At 39.1% G+C, this 19,924-nt stretch overlaps 1 protein-coding gene across 27 annotated transcripts in view; it reads left to right on the forward strand.

Annotated features, from left to right (window-relative positions):
* The window catches only part of LOC132975911 (regulating synaptic membrane exocytosis protein 1-like), a 113,869-nt gene that overhangs the window by 73,509 nt on the left and 20,436 nt on the right, over window positions 1-19,924 (forward strand). For 10 of the 27 annotated variants that reach the window (XM_061040793.1, XM_061040792.1, XM_061040788.1 and 7 more), the window contains 11 exons: window positions 2,057-2,103; window positions 2,794-2,909; window positions 2,999-3,129; window positions 4,193-4,364; window positions 4,725-4,875; window positions 5,144-5,200; window positions 10,361-10,526; window positions 12,843-12,944; window positions 13,564-13,623; window positions 16,060-16,137; window positions 17,962-18,051. In XM_061040793.1, coding sequence (XP_060896776.1) covers window positions 2,057-2,103; window positions 2,794-2,909; window positions 2,999-3,129; window positions 4,193-4,364; window positions 4,725-4,875; window positions 5,144-5,200; window positions 10,361-10,526; window positions 12,843-12,944; window positions 13,564-13,623; window positions 16,060-16,137; window positions 17,962-18,051 — 1,170 coding nt within the window. The remainder of the gene's footprint in view (window positions 1-2,056; window positions 2,104-2,793; window positions 2,910-2,998; window positions 3,130-4,192; window positions 4,365-4,724; window positions 4,876-5,143; window positions 5,201-10,360; window positions 10,527-12,842; window positions 12,945-13,563; window positions 13,624-16,059; window positions 16,138-17,961; window positions 18,052-19,924) is intronic. The other 17 variants (XM_061040799.1, XM_061040804.1, XM_061040806.1 and 14 more) reach the window with 11 other exon arrangements.

Genomic DNA, 19,924 nt, shown 5'->3' on the forward strand with positions numbered 1-19,924 from the left:
ATCAATGTAGCATTTCTTTTGCAAGCTTTTTTGTTTGTTTTAAATTGTTTTGCAGCATCTGGAATTCCTGTTTTTTTTTTTCATTCCTGGTAGATCCTGAGGATCCCAAAGTAAAATTCTCACAGTGTTAAAATATAATTGATTATTTGACTTTACTCCTAATCCTTTCTTTTTAAAGTTTGGGGATTCATGAAGCAAGCAATGTCTCTTTTTTTATTTCATTTACCCTTTTAAACTGTTTGGTTTTGGAATGGCCTCAAAGGCAGCCGAGGGTCCATGAAACACTTATCAGTTGAAAATTTGCATTTCAAATCAAAAGTTTAAAATAAAGACAAAGAAACTGTTGATATGTTTGGGGGATTTCTTTTAAAGGGTGATATATAAAATAGATATTTATTTCTTGTTTTTATGTGAGGCACTGTAAGTGCTGCTTGAAAGCTTTATGCTAAACTAGGCTAATGACCTCCTGACTCCACCTCTCATCTAACACTTAAGCTGTGTTCAGACCAAGAGTGAAGCAATTAAGCTGGACTAATGCTACCTTCGAATATTAGCCTTCCAAAAAAAAACAAATATCAGTCTGTTTGGATTCATAACATCAACTGGAGGTGTATCCCGCTTGGGGAATTTCACCCTCGCCACTAATTTCCTAGTTTGGTTAAACAGAATTTTTAAGTGACTAGCCGACTACTGTAAGGTAAGGAAAGCTCAGAAAACAGTCAAAATTGGGCAAAATGTATTGTAGTTGAGGGGAAGCATATCTTGTACAGTTCTAAATGAACAATGTTAAACAGGTTTGCCACGTGAGTCTAACGTTAGCAGTGCTAGCACCACTGGCCTCCGGGTCCTCCCACATGCTTGTGCTCACTGTGGTTACGCATTTCTCTGGTCGATGTGTCAGTTTAACCTGACACAGTCTAAATACATTCTATCTCAGTTTTTTGGATCATAATTCTGCCAAACTGGGCTTGTCCTATGAGTAATATCTGTTCACTGTGCTGGTTTACATCTGGGCAGTGGAGCGATGAGGGAAGGCCCATTAGCTGTCGCCTCAGTCAGTCTATGGCTACAGCCCCGGGTAGTGGCAGGTGGCTGCATTACAGCTTAAGCACATCATTAAACCAGCATTGTGGGCCAAGATATAAAATATAAATAATTCTGGTGCCGACTAGTGAGGGTGACAACTGTGTGTTTTTAGTAGGCTGGTCGTGTACATCCCTGGTCTTACCTTACCCTGAGTGACGACTGTCCCTGGGGTAAATGTGCCGCCCCTTCATGCTACTTACGGTTAAGAAGTGCCAAGCTTGATGCCCTGATAGCTTGGCCAGGCTTGGCTTGTAAAATATTTGCTTCACTTGTGTCCAAAAACACCTTTGGAAATAAAGAAACCTAGCTTAAATAACCAAATATTGAACTATTGCTTCAAAGGAAATGTTTTACTTTTTTATTTGCCCCATTGGTCTGAAAAGCATTAAAATACTGCCTCCAGATGTGTTCAAACAAACATCAGCATGACCCCCTCCAAATATCAGTTGCCTGGCTGCTGATTTGAAATGCTGAACATGCTCTGGATTTTGATTTTAAAATGACAAATTACACTGATAAGTGTTCCACAGATTATCATGCTTTCTATATTTAACATGAAGTTGGTGCAATGGATTCTGGTGTTTCCCATCAATAAAACGTCATTGTAGTGGTGGTGGTGGATGAGAAAAGGTGGTGGTGTGTTCATAATTAAACCACTGGTTCCCATTTCTTTTGATTCCACACGATGATTGACCGTAACAATGTCTGAATGAGTCTGGGAAACACTGCAGATATGAGAAGAACTTGGCTTTGCACACATTTCCTCTTTAATGCTCCATTTTTTTAACCACACAGCATTTGATCTCCTAATGACTTTTAATAACAGTGCTACTTTTCTCCAGTAGACTATATTTATTGCATGCCTGCCTGTGCATCAAGAATTATACTAACTTTTTAATTATTTTTAAGGTCATGTGCCAGTATGAGAGTCACTGACGTTGTTGTTTTTTTCACCTTTTCTTTTTTCCAGTGATATCCCAAGAATCCCAGACACGTCCCACCCTCCATTAGAATCTAGTAAGTATCTCCTGTGTGATCACCTACACAGACAAATATACTCTCAGTGGTTCATTCACACACATTTACGTAGTTTACATGTTCAATGCATTATACAAACATAGAAGTTAAATAAAGTGCAGTTTGATTGAATGTGAAGCCCCTGAGATTATCATTTTCGTTTTTCTTAAAATAACTTAGACATGCTAAATTTAGCATTTAGACTTGAGCCTTGCTCAGTCAAAACATCAAAGATTCTTCAATCAAAACCTCTGAGGTTCAAATTACACACAGTAATGTAACAAATGTTTGTTCTGATGACTTCCTCCAGCCTTGTTGTTTGGGATTGCCAGGATTTGTGTATGATTGTGTTGGAAACAGAGCCTATAACTTTATTCAGACTGACATGTCAAGCCGGGATATTTACGCCCCTGTGACGTTTCGCCTTCAATCCGAAATCTTGCAGAGGTTGAAGTGAAGTTGAAGTACCCCCTATGTACTGTTTCCAGAGGTAGTTGTGAAATGCTCTATGCTCACTGTGGAGTTACCAAAAGTTTGGATACATTTAAATACACGTCTCAATCCTTCGATTAATTCTTCCCTTTTTCCCAACACCACTCATGTTCTCATATGTTTCTCCCTGACTCTGGACTAAACTTTATTCTCTCTGTCTGATATTTCAAATCCTATTTCCTCCTTCTGTCCACACAGCAGGTTCCAGTTCTTTTGAATCCCAGAAGATGGAGAGACCATCCTTAAATGTCCTGTCTCCCTCCAGTCCCGGGATGCTCCAAGACGCTCCCCAGTTAATGCCGGGGCAGCTCTCAGTGAGTGTGTGCGCTATGAGTATGAGTTTAGCTGTTGATGTGTCAAAGGAAGATGCAGCATCAGGTTTGTTTGTGTGTTTCTCGACCAGGTGAAGCTTTGGTACGACAAAGTGGGTCATCAGCTAATCGTCAACGTGATGCAGGCTGTGGATCTTTGTCTTCGCCCTGATGGACGGCCCAGAAGCCCCTACGTCAAAATGTACTTTCTCCCTGACCGCAGGTATGTCAACCCCTCCTCATAGGGAGTTATTTGATCCGAGATTATCTACATTAGACTGCATTTGTGTTTTGCATTAAAGGCATTCTAGGTGGACTGATTGGGATCTGATTAATCAGAACCACACAATTATCCAAACAAAAAATAGAGTTCATTACATCTCCTGTTAGAGATGCATTGATTGGAAAAATCAGGGCCGATACTGATGTTTGTTTGATAACTTATTTTGGTGTAAGACTCCCACAATGCCACCATTTTCTTTCATGAGTAAGAATGAAAACAAGTCAGAGTTTGTACAACAGGCGACTTCATCCGTCCATAATAAACATCTTCTCTGAATCAGTAGTTAAGTGTTCTAGATGTCAGCATTAAATTGATTTGGTACAACAAGTAAACATCAGCCACTGACATCGGTTAATGCCACATTATTTGCTGATGTGCTGATGTTTGTTAACAGGGCTAATATCAGCACATACAGCTGTTGAACTGATGCATCAGTGCATCCTTATCTCTTATATGTGTAATGACTTTGACCTAGAATCTTGACCTCATTAAAACATTTCTAAAGCCTGATTTTTACATTTGACATGATACTCTAAGTTTGTACTGGTTAGCATTAACCACTACTGGGTGAAAGCATTGGAAGTAGAGTAATGTTATCTACGTCATGAAGCCATATCTTGCAGACTTGCCATTAAAAATCAACAATTATGGGGCGCTGGTGGCGCAGTGGTTAGGGCGTGCACCCCATGCATGGAGGCTGTGGTCTCAAGCGGGCGGCCCGGGTTCGAGTCCAGCCTGTGGCTCTTTTCCCGCATGTCATTCCCCACTCTCTCTCCCTGATATCCGACTCTATCCACTGTCCTATCTCTCAATTAAAGGCACAAAAAGCCCAAAAATGAATCTACAAAATAAAAAAAAAAATAAATAAATAAAAAAAAATAAATCAACAATTAAATCGACATGGTGATTTCTGACATGCTGTGTGAAGAAATGATTGAGAATTTGGGCGGCGAAGGTGAACCCTAGTCAACTTGGTTGGCTCAGTATCTGTGGTGTTCAACAGTGATAAGAGCAAACGAAGAACAAAAACAATGAAGAAGACGTGCGAGCCCAAGTGGAACCAGACGTTTGTCTACAGTCACGTCCATCGGAGGGATTTCCGCAACCACATGCTGGAGCTAACGATATGGGACCAACCCAGGTCACCAGAGGAAGACAGCATCTTTATGGGAGAGGTACTGCAAAAACACATACACATGGACACACAGATTAAAAGCCCCCTGACCTTTGAAAGCTTTTCTTTTGCACAGAATATAAAAATGTTGGTGTCAAAGACTTTTTATCCACTTGTTCAACAGTGGATCAGACTGAGTAATGGATCACTAGAATGTATTTCCCTCTTCCCTTTCAGAGCTTCTGTAAAAGCATGACAATCCTCCCATCTAATATGAAAGAACTTTACATAACTACTTTTTTTTTACCTTCTATCAGAAACAAGAAGTGTAGAGCGAAGATATTGTAGTAACCATTTTCTGTCAATCAGCAGTCATTAACAGAAGGAAGACATTTAATTCCGATGTGGGTTATGACTTGAGCAGATCCTAATAGAGCTGGAGACGGCCTTACTGGATGACAAGCCTCACTGGTATCCACTCCAAACGCACGATGTCTCATCCATACCGCTGCCCCGCCCCTCCCCGTATCTACCCCGACGAAACACAGACACCCCCGGCAAGAAGCTGCAGCGTAAGTCTATGACCACCTGTAGTTGTGTTTATCTCTGCATTAGCTCCTTTGTATCCTCTGCGTGTGTGTGTGTGTGAATGCATCTTTTACTATATAAGAGTGAAAGGATTTTGTATACGACCAAATATAACATGTACGTGTTAATGTCTGTTTTTGCAACCCTTCCCTTATTCCACTTTTGTGTTTTGATGCATCATGCGTATGTGTGTGTGTGCATGGTGTGAATACACATCTATGTGTGTCTGTGTCTGTGTCTATGACTGTGTAGGTTCTCAGCGTGTAACAGAGCCTGAATTTGATGAGGGTACAGCAGTAATGTCTAAAGGTGGGTGGGGATTATTTTCTAGTATCACATTCAGTGTTTCCCACCAACTCTTATTTGTGGTGTTTAATTGGGGGGGGGGGGGGGTGATGATGCTGTGTTGGAACAAATGTACTCATAAGTTTAAAGTCGCAGTAACAAATATTTGAGCCAAAATGTATTCCATACAGATTTCCCTTTACTTCAGAAAGGAGGAGACCTCTGCTCCTGGTACAAACTTGAACAAAGAAGATCTAATGAGACTCTGTTTGCAAAGTTTACAGCCCGCCATATTGTTTCTGTGTACAACTTTGCAGCTAAATATAAACAGAAAGTGCTGAGATTTGACAGACCTGCGAGTTGAATGGGGTTATTTCCTGCTTAACAGACTTAACAGACCCTTTTAAGGTAACATTTACAATCCAATAGTAAAAAAACAAATATAGACAAAAATAGACTTTGTATGGCAGACCACCACAATTAAATCAAGAGTATGGGGCACACTGGCTTGTCACATATTTCGGTACATGTTTGCATAGGGGGATGACCATGCAGGCTCCATGAAGCACTCACACATTCATCCTCAGAGTAGCTCTTACTCAGGTCTCATTTATGGTATTGACCCAAATATAACACAGGGATTTAAAAAAAAAACTTGAAATACACGTGAAAAATATTGGGGTCGCCTTATTTTCAACGTCTAGACTTTTAAATGCCAACATATGTTCACAACAATATACAGGGCTGCTTATCGGTATAAGGAGTGTACCTCTCAGGACCGAGGCCAGCTGTCACTCACAGCTGCAGGCCCAGGGGGGGAGATATGATGATCATACAGAACAAAGCGGTGGAAAAGTAGGTCGAGATAACTAACAATTCAAGCGAAATTATGAGGCAAATTTTAAGATAATGATGATCGATGCAGCATTTTAACCGTATCAGATCGGTAAACTCTCAGACCATGTGCATCCTCTGTACAGACTTCTACAGGTGCAGGTAGTAAGAGAGAGAGAGGGCTGCTGTTAAGTTAAGAGGAGTTACGTTGGCACATATAGGAGACACTGAAAAATGACAATTTAATCCTTAAAGATATTGAAAAATTATTTTTATTTAACAGCTAACAGGTAAAAACAACAAGGTACATTATATAATTAAATGTGTTTGTATATTTTTTTATTTGTAAATTAAATAGTTTTCTTACAAGATGTGCTCTTCAAAAAGTATTTTTCGAAAAATATATAGTGTATCTGGCTGCCACGGGGGAGACACGTTGACTGGTAAAGGGGGAGGGGTCATCTTACAGACGGGCCAATACGGTGATTAATCAAACCAAAAAAAGACTCAGATTTATGTTTTTGTTTGTTATAAAACATTTAAATCGTGCACGTCTGTGTTGATCGTTTGTGTAAATTATCCGGGTTGAACTATGTAAGAATCAGGTTAATGGATTCAGTTTATCTCCACTCATCAGCCCATATGTTAATCAAAGATGGTCTTTTATCACACGCCATGTATCAGAGAATATCAGATACATCAGTGGAGAGCTACGCGTCTATAGTTTCACATTAACTATTACCTACGTTAAAAAAGGAGAGACAAAAGGAATGCAGAAAAAAAGACACCACTTTACTTCTACCAACTTTTTGTCTTAATTTCCATGCATGGCAGGAATAAATGAAAAACCTCAGTTGCACTTTCTAAAGCAAAAAACCTTAGAGCCCGCTGTGAGCTGTGAGATGCTCTTCTCTTGGAAATGAAACCAGTAACCTTGGGACCACAACAAAGCCCGACACAGCCGCTCGAACCCTTCAAGGCTGATCAGTCCGTCTATTTATATTTTTGATCTGCACACCAAAAGGAAGAAGACTTTTTTTTTAACCGCATTTAAAAAAAAAATATCAGGACACAGTAATGAAAAAATAGTCAGCAACAGCTCTATTATTAGACTAGTCTTTAAATAGTCTGTATCATCGTGACGGAGGATCCTGAGGTAGATGTCATTCATTATGTTCAATTCCATCGGGCATCATGCTTAGGTGTTAAAATGTAAATGGAGGTAGGACTAGTTAGCCCTGTGTAGTCAAATATATTTGACTTATTAACTTTCGTAATGTCCTCCCGATTGCAATACACCACCTGTCCTCTGGGGTCAAAATGACCCCGCCCGGTTTGACTGTAATTTGAGTCATATAACATAAATTAATTCAATCAATTCTGTGTTACACCTTTAGTCTGACTTCAGTCTAACCCATTACCATGCATTTTCCCTTTTTTTAAATTTTATTTAGGGCCAATAGACCTTGTTTACATAAAAGTACACCCTTTTTTTGAGTGGAAAAATAAATATTTTGAATTTATATCATTTTGACTCTTTGACTTATCACAGAGTGGTATATGTCTATGTCTAAGTATAAATTTAGTGAAGATGCTGTTTTTGAATCATTTGAATTTTTTGAATGGCAGCAAATAATAACACCTGCTGCCCTCCGGGGTCAAATTGACCCTGTCCGGTTTGACTGTAATTTAAAGAATATAAAGTGGATTTTTAAACCCAATTCTGTGTTACACCTTTAGTAACAACTTCATTCAAACACATTGGCATCATTTTTTTGTTCCATTTGAGATTTAAGGCCAATAAGACCTCATTTACATGCCTGCATGCGAGGCAGGTAGTAATGGCCTGATCTGTATATGCACTGCATTTTTGGCACATTTCCAATGTTTTGAGATCACTCTGGCGAGGGCAGAATTTGCACCTGTTTTTTGGGTGATGGGCCAGGAGGGGCGGCTGGGCGAGGGGGAGCTGCTGCAGAGGCCAAAAAGATACCTACTATTTTAACTAGTGGACATTGAGGCACTTATTCCTTTACTTGTAAACTGTACGGGGCTTTACTAGTAAACTAGTAAGGTGAAAACTGTTCCCCCTAGTGTGACTAGTTGACATTTTAGCTACTACTAGTTAACTAGTAAACATTTCCGAGTCTATGGCAAGCCCTTTTAACATTAAATCATTAAGAAATTGCAGATATCAATAATTGCTTTTTGACATGTTAGAATTCCAAGCCGACATATCCACAATGTAATTTTCAACTCAATTCTCACTAAAAATGTTCATTCTTGATATCAAAAATTTGAGTGACAAAGTTCATTTATGATATCTACAATTGTTCTTACATTACAAATGTCACAAATTAATTCTAGATATCTAAAATGCAATTCTTACTAATTACATTGAAATTACATTATTGATATGTTGACCAAAATGACATTTTGACATGTTGAAATGTAATTTCCAATAGTGAAAACTAAATTGCCACTTGTCAGCCAGACTCATTTAATGTTAAAGGACTGGCCATACCGAGCCTCACTAGTTAACTAGTAGACATTTTGCACCTTACTAGTTAACATGAAGAATTTTTGCTGTCTACAAGTTCACTAGTAAATCTTTCAACTCTCTACTCATAAACTAATGCAGTCAAAGACCTCACTAGTGCAGGAAACTGAGTTTTTTTTTGTTGATGTTGTTGTTGTTGTTGTTGTTTATAACTATTGCTTGACTCCAAACATCCAAGATCAAAGATGTTTTGGAAAGCAGTATGGTGTGATCATTTGCTCCAATACACCACTTTATGCTGCGGGGTCATTTTGACCCCAGAGGACATTCAGAGTAGTAAATTAAATAAAAAACCCATAATCCAATCAAATTACCTCAAATGTACTGTAATTATGGAGAGCATAGTACTGAACAACCCTCATTATTTTCAGACCATTTGATGAATAAAAAACATATTTGACGGCAAAAGATTGAATTTGGGGTCAGATTGACCCCAGGACAACAGGAAGGTTAACCAATTAGCAAGAATTCTAGGTGATCCAAACCTTGTATTGAAATCTACATCAATCCCCTAAGCAGGGGCGTGTCCAGACCTTTTTGTCTTGGGTGTCCTGAAGTGTGATGCACACACACAAATTAATCAATTATTTACCCTTTCTAACTTCCACAATTATATCTTCTTTATAACACAAGATAAAGGAAACATACATAATAGATATGCAAAGAATTAATTTACAATTTAAAATACCGGAAATGTTATTAAAAGCAACCTTTTGGGGGCGCTGGTGGCGCAGTGGTTAGTGCGCGCGCCCCATGTATGGAGGCTGTAGTCCTCCAAGCTTGAATTTTCGTTTTGTTTTTCTCTGACAAGGCAAATAACCAAATAACCACAGTTTAGGATTTTTGGGGTGGCACCTGGGGTGGCCATTCAGATTTCAAGGGGGGCCCAAGCCAGCCCTGGACAACCCTCTGGACACGCCCCTTCCCCCTAACTGCCCAAAAACTAGACGGTAGATAATCACTGAATTTTGACAGACAAAAAAAAACTTCTCTACCTTAAAAATGTACGTAAACATTTGGTTTGTTTCCATGTTGAATACATAATTTAACCGTAGAGCTTTGCACTTCCTGAATATCAATATCCCTTATATCTTTGTCAAAAATAAAGAGAGTCCTATTCAGACGCGATATTTACGCCGCTGGGACGTTTCCCCTTTAATCTGAATTTCAGTGGGCGTACCGTCTCCGGAGGTTGTAACAGAGGCGTTACAGAGGCGAGAATAATTTAGGTGTTTCAAGAGAACTATTGGGTAACATTGTACAGTATAATAACTACGTTATTTAGTGGGAGTGAAGCATTAGCTAAGAATAACTGAATCACCTATAAAGCATAATTTCTACATTAATGCCATTCTTTGTATTAAGTATGCTTTACTGTAACTAATTTATTAACACAGTAATACGTCATTCTGTAACATTCATAATAACTTCTCACTGTTAAGGATTAGTTCAGCATTAGCTTAGCATTAGTTCATACTTAACTCTTCATATATAAAGCATCAAGCATCATATCCTACATTTTGTGTGTCACTTATAAACACAGTTATACATATTTTATAGTTGATTAATACATTCAACTATAAAGTGCTTAATGATTGTTTTGAATTATTATTGAAAGCTGCTAGTTTATAATTTACAGTCCAACTTAGGAATGAACATAAACATAGCTGGTGCACCAGAGTTAAGGATGTTAAAGCACCTACTTGCATCTACAGAAGATCCACTTGAACTCATTCACCTTTACTCACGACTGTGTTTCTATGTGCATGTGCACGCTCATTCCCATGCAGCAGCAGACGGGCGAGGCAGGGAGAGGCAGCGGGAGCCCTCGTCTACCCTGGAAGTGCCGGACCAGCAGAGGACGCCTGCCCATCACATACGTTCCCGCTCAGTCTCCCCGCACCGAGAGGAGCAGGGGCGAATCAGGTCACGGCCGCCCAACGTTCCCACTCAGAGGTGAGGGGTCATTTTTACACTAATTATTTTGATTAATAACATGAAATCAGTATACAATATACATCAAACATTAGTAAATGTGTAAATTGACCCTTCTAGTTCAGCTGTGATGTAAATGAGGACCAACATTGATCATTTATGGACGCGTCATCTTTGCAGCATTTGTTTAGTTTGTCTCGTTTCCTCCAAAATGTTGTATTTTGCAAAAACATGACTTTTCTTTTTTTCTGGTCTTAATGACCAATGGGTATAAAAAGTTTTGAAAGTGCTTATGACATCAACCAGCAGCAAAGTGAGGTTTCAGTGACTGCTGAATAATCTTTCAGGGAGAATGAAACAAAGTACATCCACCACAGTGGCTGTGTTTCCCCGACAGGCTCAGATAGTCATTCTTTCTGTTTGATTAAGTAATAGAAAGGATCCCTAAATTAGGGGTGGGAGTCACCTGAGGCCCCACCATACGATATTATCACGATACTTGAGTCACGATACGATATCATTGTGATTTTCAACATTTTTTGATGTGCTGAGAATTGCGATACAATAAATTGAGATGTAACTTTCTTTTTTACTGAATATTATGTCCACAAAATTAAACTAAATCAAGGACTGGTTTTTCAAATAAGAACAGTCAGTCTTTTTATTTATACACAATGGGTCAAGATCACAAACTGACCAACACTATGATTAAAGTAAAACCCTGAAAAAGGCTGCTTAAACTTCACTATCTGAACTGTTAATATTTCAGTCTAATCGAACTTAACTGAACTCAAACACTCAGCACGACTGAACAATGGCAGTAACACAACGGGTTCCAAATTAATTGTGCAACCCCTTCAGCAATTAAAAAATTTAAAAAGCATATTTGCTATGAATATAATAATAATATTGATACTTGCCGACCGTGAGACGATATAATATCGGCTCGCAAAATATCTCAATACTATGCTGTATTGTAATGAGCTAGCTTAAAGTTCAGTTCACACAGCTCTAAATGAGATAGTAGTTCATATTTATAGTCCCCAATATTTAATTTTGAATAAGTTTAGTTAAAGAATGAAATAGTTCTTGTTCATTTCCTGGTTCCCTTTTTTCACTTGCACCAAACTCCCTTTTCTCAGTAGAGTCTTTTCTTTTAGGCATACATCGCTCACATGTTTTTCCACAACTTAACTATAAACTGTTAAAATTAGACAAGCGGTTACGTTGCGCACCCCATGTATGAGTAGTCCTCATTCCTGCAGCCTCTCTCTCCATCCAACATTTCCTGTCTTTCTTCAGCTGTCCTATCTAATAAAGACCAAAGCCCCTCCCCCTAAAAACAAATGTCTTGGTTTTCTACATATCTTAAGAATGGATTCTATACAGGAGCAGGTGAGGAGGCCTGTGCTACACATACTAATACATACTAATCCCTCTTCACTGAACAGTTATAGACAATGCACCACCAAATGTTAAGGGGTCTACAAATCTAAGCAATAGAGATAGTTTCAGCTGAGTCGACGGGTTTCAGGGATAGGCTTCTAGATGTTATAGAAAGATCTCCAAGACAGAGATAAACAGCTTTACAAGTGACTTCGATAAGTAATCAATTGTCACAGAAACAATTTCAAAATAAAAGCACCGTGTGAAAACGCAGCGAAGTCTCATCATAGAAAAAATAACCCAAACAGAACTGACTTTACTCATCGGAAGTGTTACCTTACTTAACGTTTCCGGCCTGAGATGTTCTACAGATGAAGCCATGTCTGGACACACACCAGGTGATGTTTATCTGACTTTGACACACAGTATTCTGGGCGTTCAGCGTGAACTGTGCTCACGTTGTCATTTGTGAGTTGAAAATTGATCTGTCCTCTTTACTGTTCATTCAAAAACATGAACACACTCGGTTGACCCCAAATATGATTTACACTTTTAAAAAAATAAAATAAAATAAACCAGGTTTAAATATTACTGGAATTCCCTTGAAGTTTTTTGGCAGCATGGCCTGATGTCAGATGATGGATTTTAATTTGGGGGCCAATGTCAGACTGGAAAGAAGACATTAGTGAGACAATGTAAGAGGTAAAAGCAACATGGCAGAGGGAGGCAGGAGGAATTTGTTGGAAGCCAGCAAACAGAGTCCATCTACTAATGAAATGTCTGTCTGATGCAGAACACACAGTGCTGCCAGCTCTGCTTTTACTATTTGAGCCAAATGAGCCCCACCAAGAGTCTGCTGCAATACGGCCTGACCACCAACCTGACGTAAATGTTCCTCTCTTTCTTTCTTTCTGTCTTCTTTTTTTGTCTTCCTTCACTCCTTTCTTTCAGGAGTCTGGATGATGAGCTTCCCTACACTCGTCGTTCTCGCTCTCCAACCCGTTACCACGATGTTCCCCGAGGTCGCCACCAGGAGGAGTACCTGGATGACAGGTGTGTGTTTGTTCCAGAGCACTGCTTGTAATACATCTAATTATTCTAAATGTCGCCAGGATTTTCCTAAAATGTCCCTCTCTCACTATGAGTTTTTTCTTTCTTTCTGGTGTGTGACATTGACAGCTTCTTTGTGGCCCAGTTAGTATGACACAGCAGATTTATTGTGCAAAACCGTGTGACTGCCGCAGAGTGTGAATGCCTGTCATGACATTTGCTTTAACTGTACTTTTCAGAAAGGTTAAATTATTTTGCTTACCCTTGTCATTCTCCAAAAAAACATTTCCTTGCCCTTTCTCTCTCAGTTTCCCTTTTTAACGGCTGCTTTCTTTGGCTCTTGAACCAAGTTTGGAGCAGAAGCAGTTTGTTGGTTGTCATATTGTATAAAGTGACTTTGAGCTGTGTTAAGGCAAAACAGCTTTGGCATTTCTGCGTGAGTGTCTGTGTGTGTGTGTGTGTGTTTGTTTGTTTGTTTGTTTGTTTGTTTGTTTGTGTTTGTCTGGCGTGCATAGCAATCAGCAACAGCTCCTCTTTCCTATTCACCTTCTCCTTTTGCTCTTCTGGATTTTTGACTGTTGTTGATTTCCTCATGTGTCATCCATCTCCATGGTAACCACAGTGAGGTCATCATGATCCACCAATCAATGCGAGGCAAAAGTGCTGAGTGCCTCCACACCAGGTAAACTAGCCTCTGACGACATGTTGTTTTTGGATCAGTAGTAGTGTTATATGTGTGGAGCTTCAATATATAAAACTGTCCTTCTCTTTCTCTTACTTTGACTTTAATGTTTACAATTAAAAAAATGTAAACAGAGAGTTAAAGTTACATAATGTTTGTTTTTCTTAAAGATAAAGGGATCAAAACACACTCAAGTAGAAGCTACATTCTAAACAGGAATCCGAGAATAATGATGGCAAATGTTTGTAGATTTTTTAGGTCAACAAATCCTCAGAAAATATCCCATCGTTGTCTGTATTGTTCAACTTCTCAATATCTTAACACTCTTTGTTTCTTCATAAATGTATGAAAACTGGTCAGGAATGTGTGGATTTTTTATCTACAAAAAAATATGCTAAATGGTTACTGCTGTTTTTATCCAAGTGGTAAAAAGTGCCTCTGAGGGGGACTATTTTTAACAGCGGATTAATACACTTTGACTGTTCTAGTGAGTACTAAGGGCAGCAGGATGGAGTATGTGGGAATGAGTCTTAATCAAGTACGGTATGTGTGTTCTCAAAAGACATCTTAAAAAGTCCAAAATGAGGGGGGTCGGTAGCCTATCGGTTATTGTGTGCACCCCATGTACAAAGGCTATGGTCCTCCAAGCAGGCGACCCAGGTTTGAATCCGATCTGCAGCATGTTGTTCCCCACTCTCTCTCTCCCCAATTTCCTCTCTAACAACTGTCCTATCACTAAAAAATCAAAACATAAAAAAGCCCCAAAATGAACCTTAGTCTAAAATGACTGACCCAAACCTTCATGGACCTTGGTAGTTTTCTTAGACCCTAGACCAGAAATATATAAAAGTGACCAGATTCTGTCTGTGGTATTATAGAGCTGGCCGGATACAGGTACAAAAGGCAGAGACACCTGAGACCTGGAAGGGCCCAGTCAATTTAATTGACCTGAAAAACCTGGAAGTTAAAGTTTTAACTTCCAGGTTTAACCCAGGAGAAAGAACACAACCTCGACCTGATTAGACATCAATCATCAAAAGATACGATGACTCTTATTGGATCTCCCTAGAGGAGAAATTCAGGTTTTCAAAAATAAGGAGGTAAACAAATACAATCAAGTAAGAATAGAGGGGATAAATAATAGAGGTTTATACAAGTTGTGGCAAAGTGACAAGTTTTAAGATAAAGAGACATGGTGTGATTAATAGCAGCAAGCAACCATAGCAATGCAAACATAGACCAGAACCTGTGCTAAGTCTTTAGACATCAATAAAGTTATCTGCGAGAAAGTAATTGGAAATATCACAATATACGCAAACATCTCTTTATATCGGGATCAATACAACGCTGGGTTTGATGTTTTCACAGGATTTGTTGACATTAATAAATGGCCAAATAAATGTTTACTGCCATTTTGGATCTGAAAAAAGCAATATGGGGTAGTATGAGACGCATAAGCAGGTAAATCAGACTCTGGAAAGACAGCAAAAAAGAGGACTTGTTCAGTTGCAATGCTGACTAAGATCCACAAGAGGGCACTACAGGACTGTGCTTGTAATCATTGACCTTACTCCTAGCTGTAATGAAGCTGCTATGATACTAAAAGTGTCAGCAGTTTAGCTTCCTAGGGTTAAAAAAAAAAAACATAGCTCACCTCCTGTTTAATGCAAACATTCATACGATTTAGCTCCTTAAAGGAAACACATCTTAATTTTCTATATTTTCCTCTTGATAAGAAGTTTTCCACATCTTGTCTCTGTTCTTTACTCGCATAAATAACTACATATAGTTTGAGATGTAATTTTACATTTGGGTATCATGTATACTGTAGTCATCTCCACATGGGTCTCATGTGAACACACAGACAAAGAGGTAAGTACCACGCTTAAGAACACATCTGTCTGTCTTATTAGAGGCTTCTCCTTGTATAACCACACACACGTCTGATGGAAACATAATAAACTGGTCCCATTTTGTGTTTGTACTCTGAATACACACAGATGTGTTTGAGGGAGATGGGTGTTTTTAATCTCGTCTGTCGAGATGAGAGCTGCCTTTCGCTGCTTGTACGCCTGTCATGGGCTGCTGTAGTTCTTCTCGCTTACACTGCAAAAAAAAAAAAAAAAACACAAGCTTAGCCAGTGATTTTAGCAAGGAGGGAGCTGTTTGGAAATGTGTCACAAGATAATATGACTGCTGTGAAGACATACATAACAGTCCTGAAACATGGAAATAACCTTCCATGTTTTAGTATAAGGAAAATGAAATACGCTGGCTAGTGTGGGTTTCATAACAAGCGTACACGCATAGATCCTAAAATCACTGGATAAGTTGATCCCCTTTATTAAAACTTTTCCACACATTTTGTTTTTTCTCCTCTTCCACCCATTCCTCCCGTTTTCCTATTTCTGTCTACTGCATGCACGCTAACATCAGGAGACCTGCTAAGCACTGTAATACACTGCCACCTAAGATGCCACTTTTATTCAACGGTATCCACAAACACAAAAGCAGGTAAGTACATCATGAAGGGTTCAGTATGCTTCAAAGTAAACACGGGTTAAATACCCAGAAAAGCTATCCCGTTTCTAAATGGTTCCTTAAATAATATTATTAATGATATAGTATTAATAATATCATGGCTGTCTGTAATCGTAGGAACACAGAGATCTCCTGGAGAATGCTCCTATACGTTTTCACTTCTGTAAAATCCTGTTTGTTTGTCAGTTTGACACGACAGATGGCTATAAATACTTCAGTGCCCATTAGTGACAGAGGCCATTGCTTTGGGGGAGAATCCAGTCAGAGAGAGATGAATCAGCTCTGCAGAGTTGCATTTTGAAAAATAAACACAGAGTCATGTTTGCTGAATTCATCCCAAACTGACCCACATTCTCAAGAGAGAATTCATCTAAGCTCTTTTTGACCAGTGAAAATGACACATTTCAAGCTGGATTTTTCCAGCTGAAGTGCATCCTGGGTCCCCAGGCTTACCTTGAAATTTTCTATGATTTAAATGTTTATGGTAACACTTAAAATCAAAGTCACAATATTCACCATTAACTAGTTCCCTTCTAGCATGCTAATAAGTAGCATACTGGCTGTTTATGAGTACCTTATTCTACATGACCATAGTCTAAAGCTAATAGGTCATTAACTTAGAGTCTGCCCTCCTTATTACTGATTATTGAGAGTAAGTCAGGAAGTTGTTGAACATGAATTATGATCGTAACATGCATTGCTTAGTATGACCCTTATAAGGTAGAAATAAGCAGAATCTTATTAAGATCATAATTCATGTTTAACAGCTTCTAAGACGAGACCAAGACCATAACTCTATCTAAAAAAAAAAAATCATCATCTTGTGTGCAGGGGGCGTGTCACTCACGTAGACTGTAACACTGTGTTGTTTGAATTGAAGTTATTTGTTCTTTGTCTTTTCATAATCATCTCTGAGAGAGAAGTTCAAACCCTGCTTACTTTCCCACCTCCCACAAATCAACCAATGGCTGTGAGGGGGTGGATCAAATTTTCATTTTAATTTTTGGACAGTAGCATCAGGTGAAGTTCTTATTTCTAATGTCAGAAAGTATTTGAAGCATACTGAGGCCTGAGACATGTTGTAGTGCCAGTGTGAGTCCTTCTCATCCTTTGGAAAAAAAAATAAAAAATCAGTATTCATCTGAATAATACCTCATATCAGAAGATGAAAATCTGCAGAACTCTACATTTTTATAGTAGCAGACACAAAGATTCAATCTCCATAACCCTTCAAACTTCTTTTTGTGTGAGTATTTCCTAAAGGAGCTTCAATAACACAGCTTTCATCTCTTTATTTTGTTTTATTTGCAAAATGCATGCTGTTTTTTTTCCCATCTTGTGACTAGTTCCAAGCTGTCTGCATGTCGAAAGATAAGCTCTACTGTTGGATCGCACATGGTCATGGCAACGCGCTCCTCCATCACACACCGCGTTGTAATGTTCACAGATGAGGTGACAGTTAGGTAAGGCTTACTCATAACAAATGTTCAGATTGTTTAAGTCCTAATGAAGGAAAATATGAGCATTATCTGTGCCCACTCTGGGGAAACAATCAGAGAGCAATCAGAAAAAGTTGTCTCCATCATTTCTCATCTCCATGACAACCTACAGACACTCCCATCCTTCCGCCAGTCAGCCAGTCATGGTTTAATTTTCAGACTAGCGTTATGATTTGGAGAATCAAACTCAACTTTCTTTTAAAACATTTGTCCATTGTTTTTCTCTTTTTGTTTGTTTCTGTCCTCTCCTCCTGTCTTCTCCTCCATTGGATGGCATGTTGTGCTGTGGTGCCTCTAGTGATCTGCAGCCTTCTCTGGACAGGGTTAGGAGCGCTAGCACCAACTGTCTGACCCCAGACAATCATGCCCCCTCACCAGAGACTGAAAGGTACCAGCCTCTGTCCCCTGCCACCCCTCCTGTAGTGCTCAAGTAGTCTCTTACTCTCTACCTTTCCTGGTCTTTGTAGTTCTTTCCACTTGCTGAAGGTTAAGCTTCCCCTCTCCTCGCTCTACCCACACCCCCGCACTGTACACCACTCAAACCTCTCTATCTGCTGTTCCACTTAGCGGCTTCCTTGTTTTACCACAATCTTCAAGTTGTGTATGAAGGTGCAACATTTTCTAACACCAACACCAGTGTATCATCCATGAGCAATACTTTGATTCTCAAAACATTTTGTGAAATGGAACAGAAATGAAGTATTGCTATCTACACCTTCATCAACCCATCTAAGTATGAGTGTATGCAAGAGAGATTAGCACCCTGACAACAGAACTGGTGCTCTTCTCCTTATCCAATATCCCCTTATCTCAATCTTTAGATCTAAAAATAAATGACCTTATCAGTTCAACTTGCTTAGCTTCAAATTGTCCAATCTTACGTCTCGTTATTATCAGTTCACAGTTACCTGTATTTGTGCGGGACTAGCATCTGAAGAGATTTCTGGTGCCATTGCTGCTTTCTTGATCAACCGTCACATTCAGTGTAATAAAAATACCATGAGGAATACCTTAAAGGTGAAGTCAGTAGCCTGTTTCATTGCAGCTTGTAAATACAATATTCAAACTGGGCCCCTCTTCCCGGACTCATCGTCCCCAGAAGCACACACTTACTCCAGGACATAGTGTGTACGTTTACTGCTTGTACCTACACTGCAAGCTACAACACGTTAGCACAAGCTAACCACCAGGTGTTTAGCACCTGCCTGTCCAACAAAAAGCAGGCCAACTCTGAGTCCGAGGTGAAAGCCAACCCAAAGTCCACCCCTGTTTTGGAACAAGCTTTGTCCACTAAGTGTTTCGCTCACTATGGTTATATTTTCTCTACTTTGGCGCCACATTCAGTCCGTCATATTCGCCAGCTATGACAGACTCTTCTCAAAACTCAGGCAGAGGACAGGGTCTCTGCAGACACAGTCACCACCACATATGTGTGGAGGCCCATAAGTGGTGATTGATCGGAAATACTTTTGTTTAAGTCTATGTTTTATTTTTTAGGAAAAAGCTACTGACTCTGCCTTTAAATGTTTTATAGTTTTTTTAAATACTTGAGGTTGATAATAATCCCTTTGTCCATACCGGCCATAAACTGCTTTTTGCTAAATCAAAGGTTAAAGTCTTAGATTGTATATAAGAATTGGAGTACACCTCAGGTTCTAATAAGTGAAGCCACAGTGTGAACTCTTCCTCAAACCTGCATGCTTTCTATTCCCAGCTGGTGTCACACCACTGGTACCAAAATATGTCCAATTGTATAGAAGCAGATGAAAAAAAAAGCCACCTATTACTTGCTGTATCACCTCAGTAAGCAATTTGGTAAAGAGTTAATGGTCCCCATTGATTGTTTCATGTCTTCCTTAAGATGGCATGATGTTCCTTTTGTAATTTATGGTTCCACTTCAAGAAAAAAAACTATAAAAATACTAAAATTTAACGAGCCACAATTAGCATCCCAAGTAAAATCAGAGTTAGTCAATCACTTACAGTCAGTGATGTAAGTGCAACTTGCAAACTAACCTGGTGATAGTGTAAGCTGACATCTTGCATTTCCTACATCCTTTTGTATGGTTTTGTACGGTCACCTCTGGCTCTATCAAAACCAAGATGGTGACAGCCAGAATACAAAACTAGGACTGTTGGACGTCACAGTGCATCTAATTATGATATGTCAATCGTCAAAACACATAGTTGTCCTTCTGTCCTTTGTAATATATGGAAATTGCATGTAGGTTTACTGTTGGATTTTTGTTCCAGCAACAAAT

Source organism: Labrus mixtus, chromosome 6, assembly GCF_963584025.1.
Source record: "Labrus mixtus chromosome 6, fLabMix1.1, whole genome shotgun sequence".
Lineage (NCBI taxonomy): Eukaryota > Metazoa > Chordata > Actinopteri > Labriformes > Labridae > Labrus > Labrus mixtus.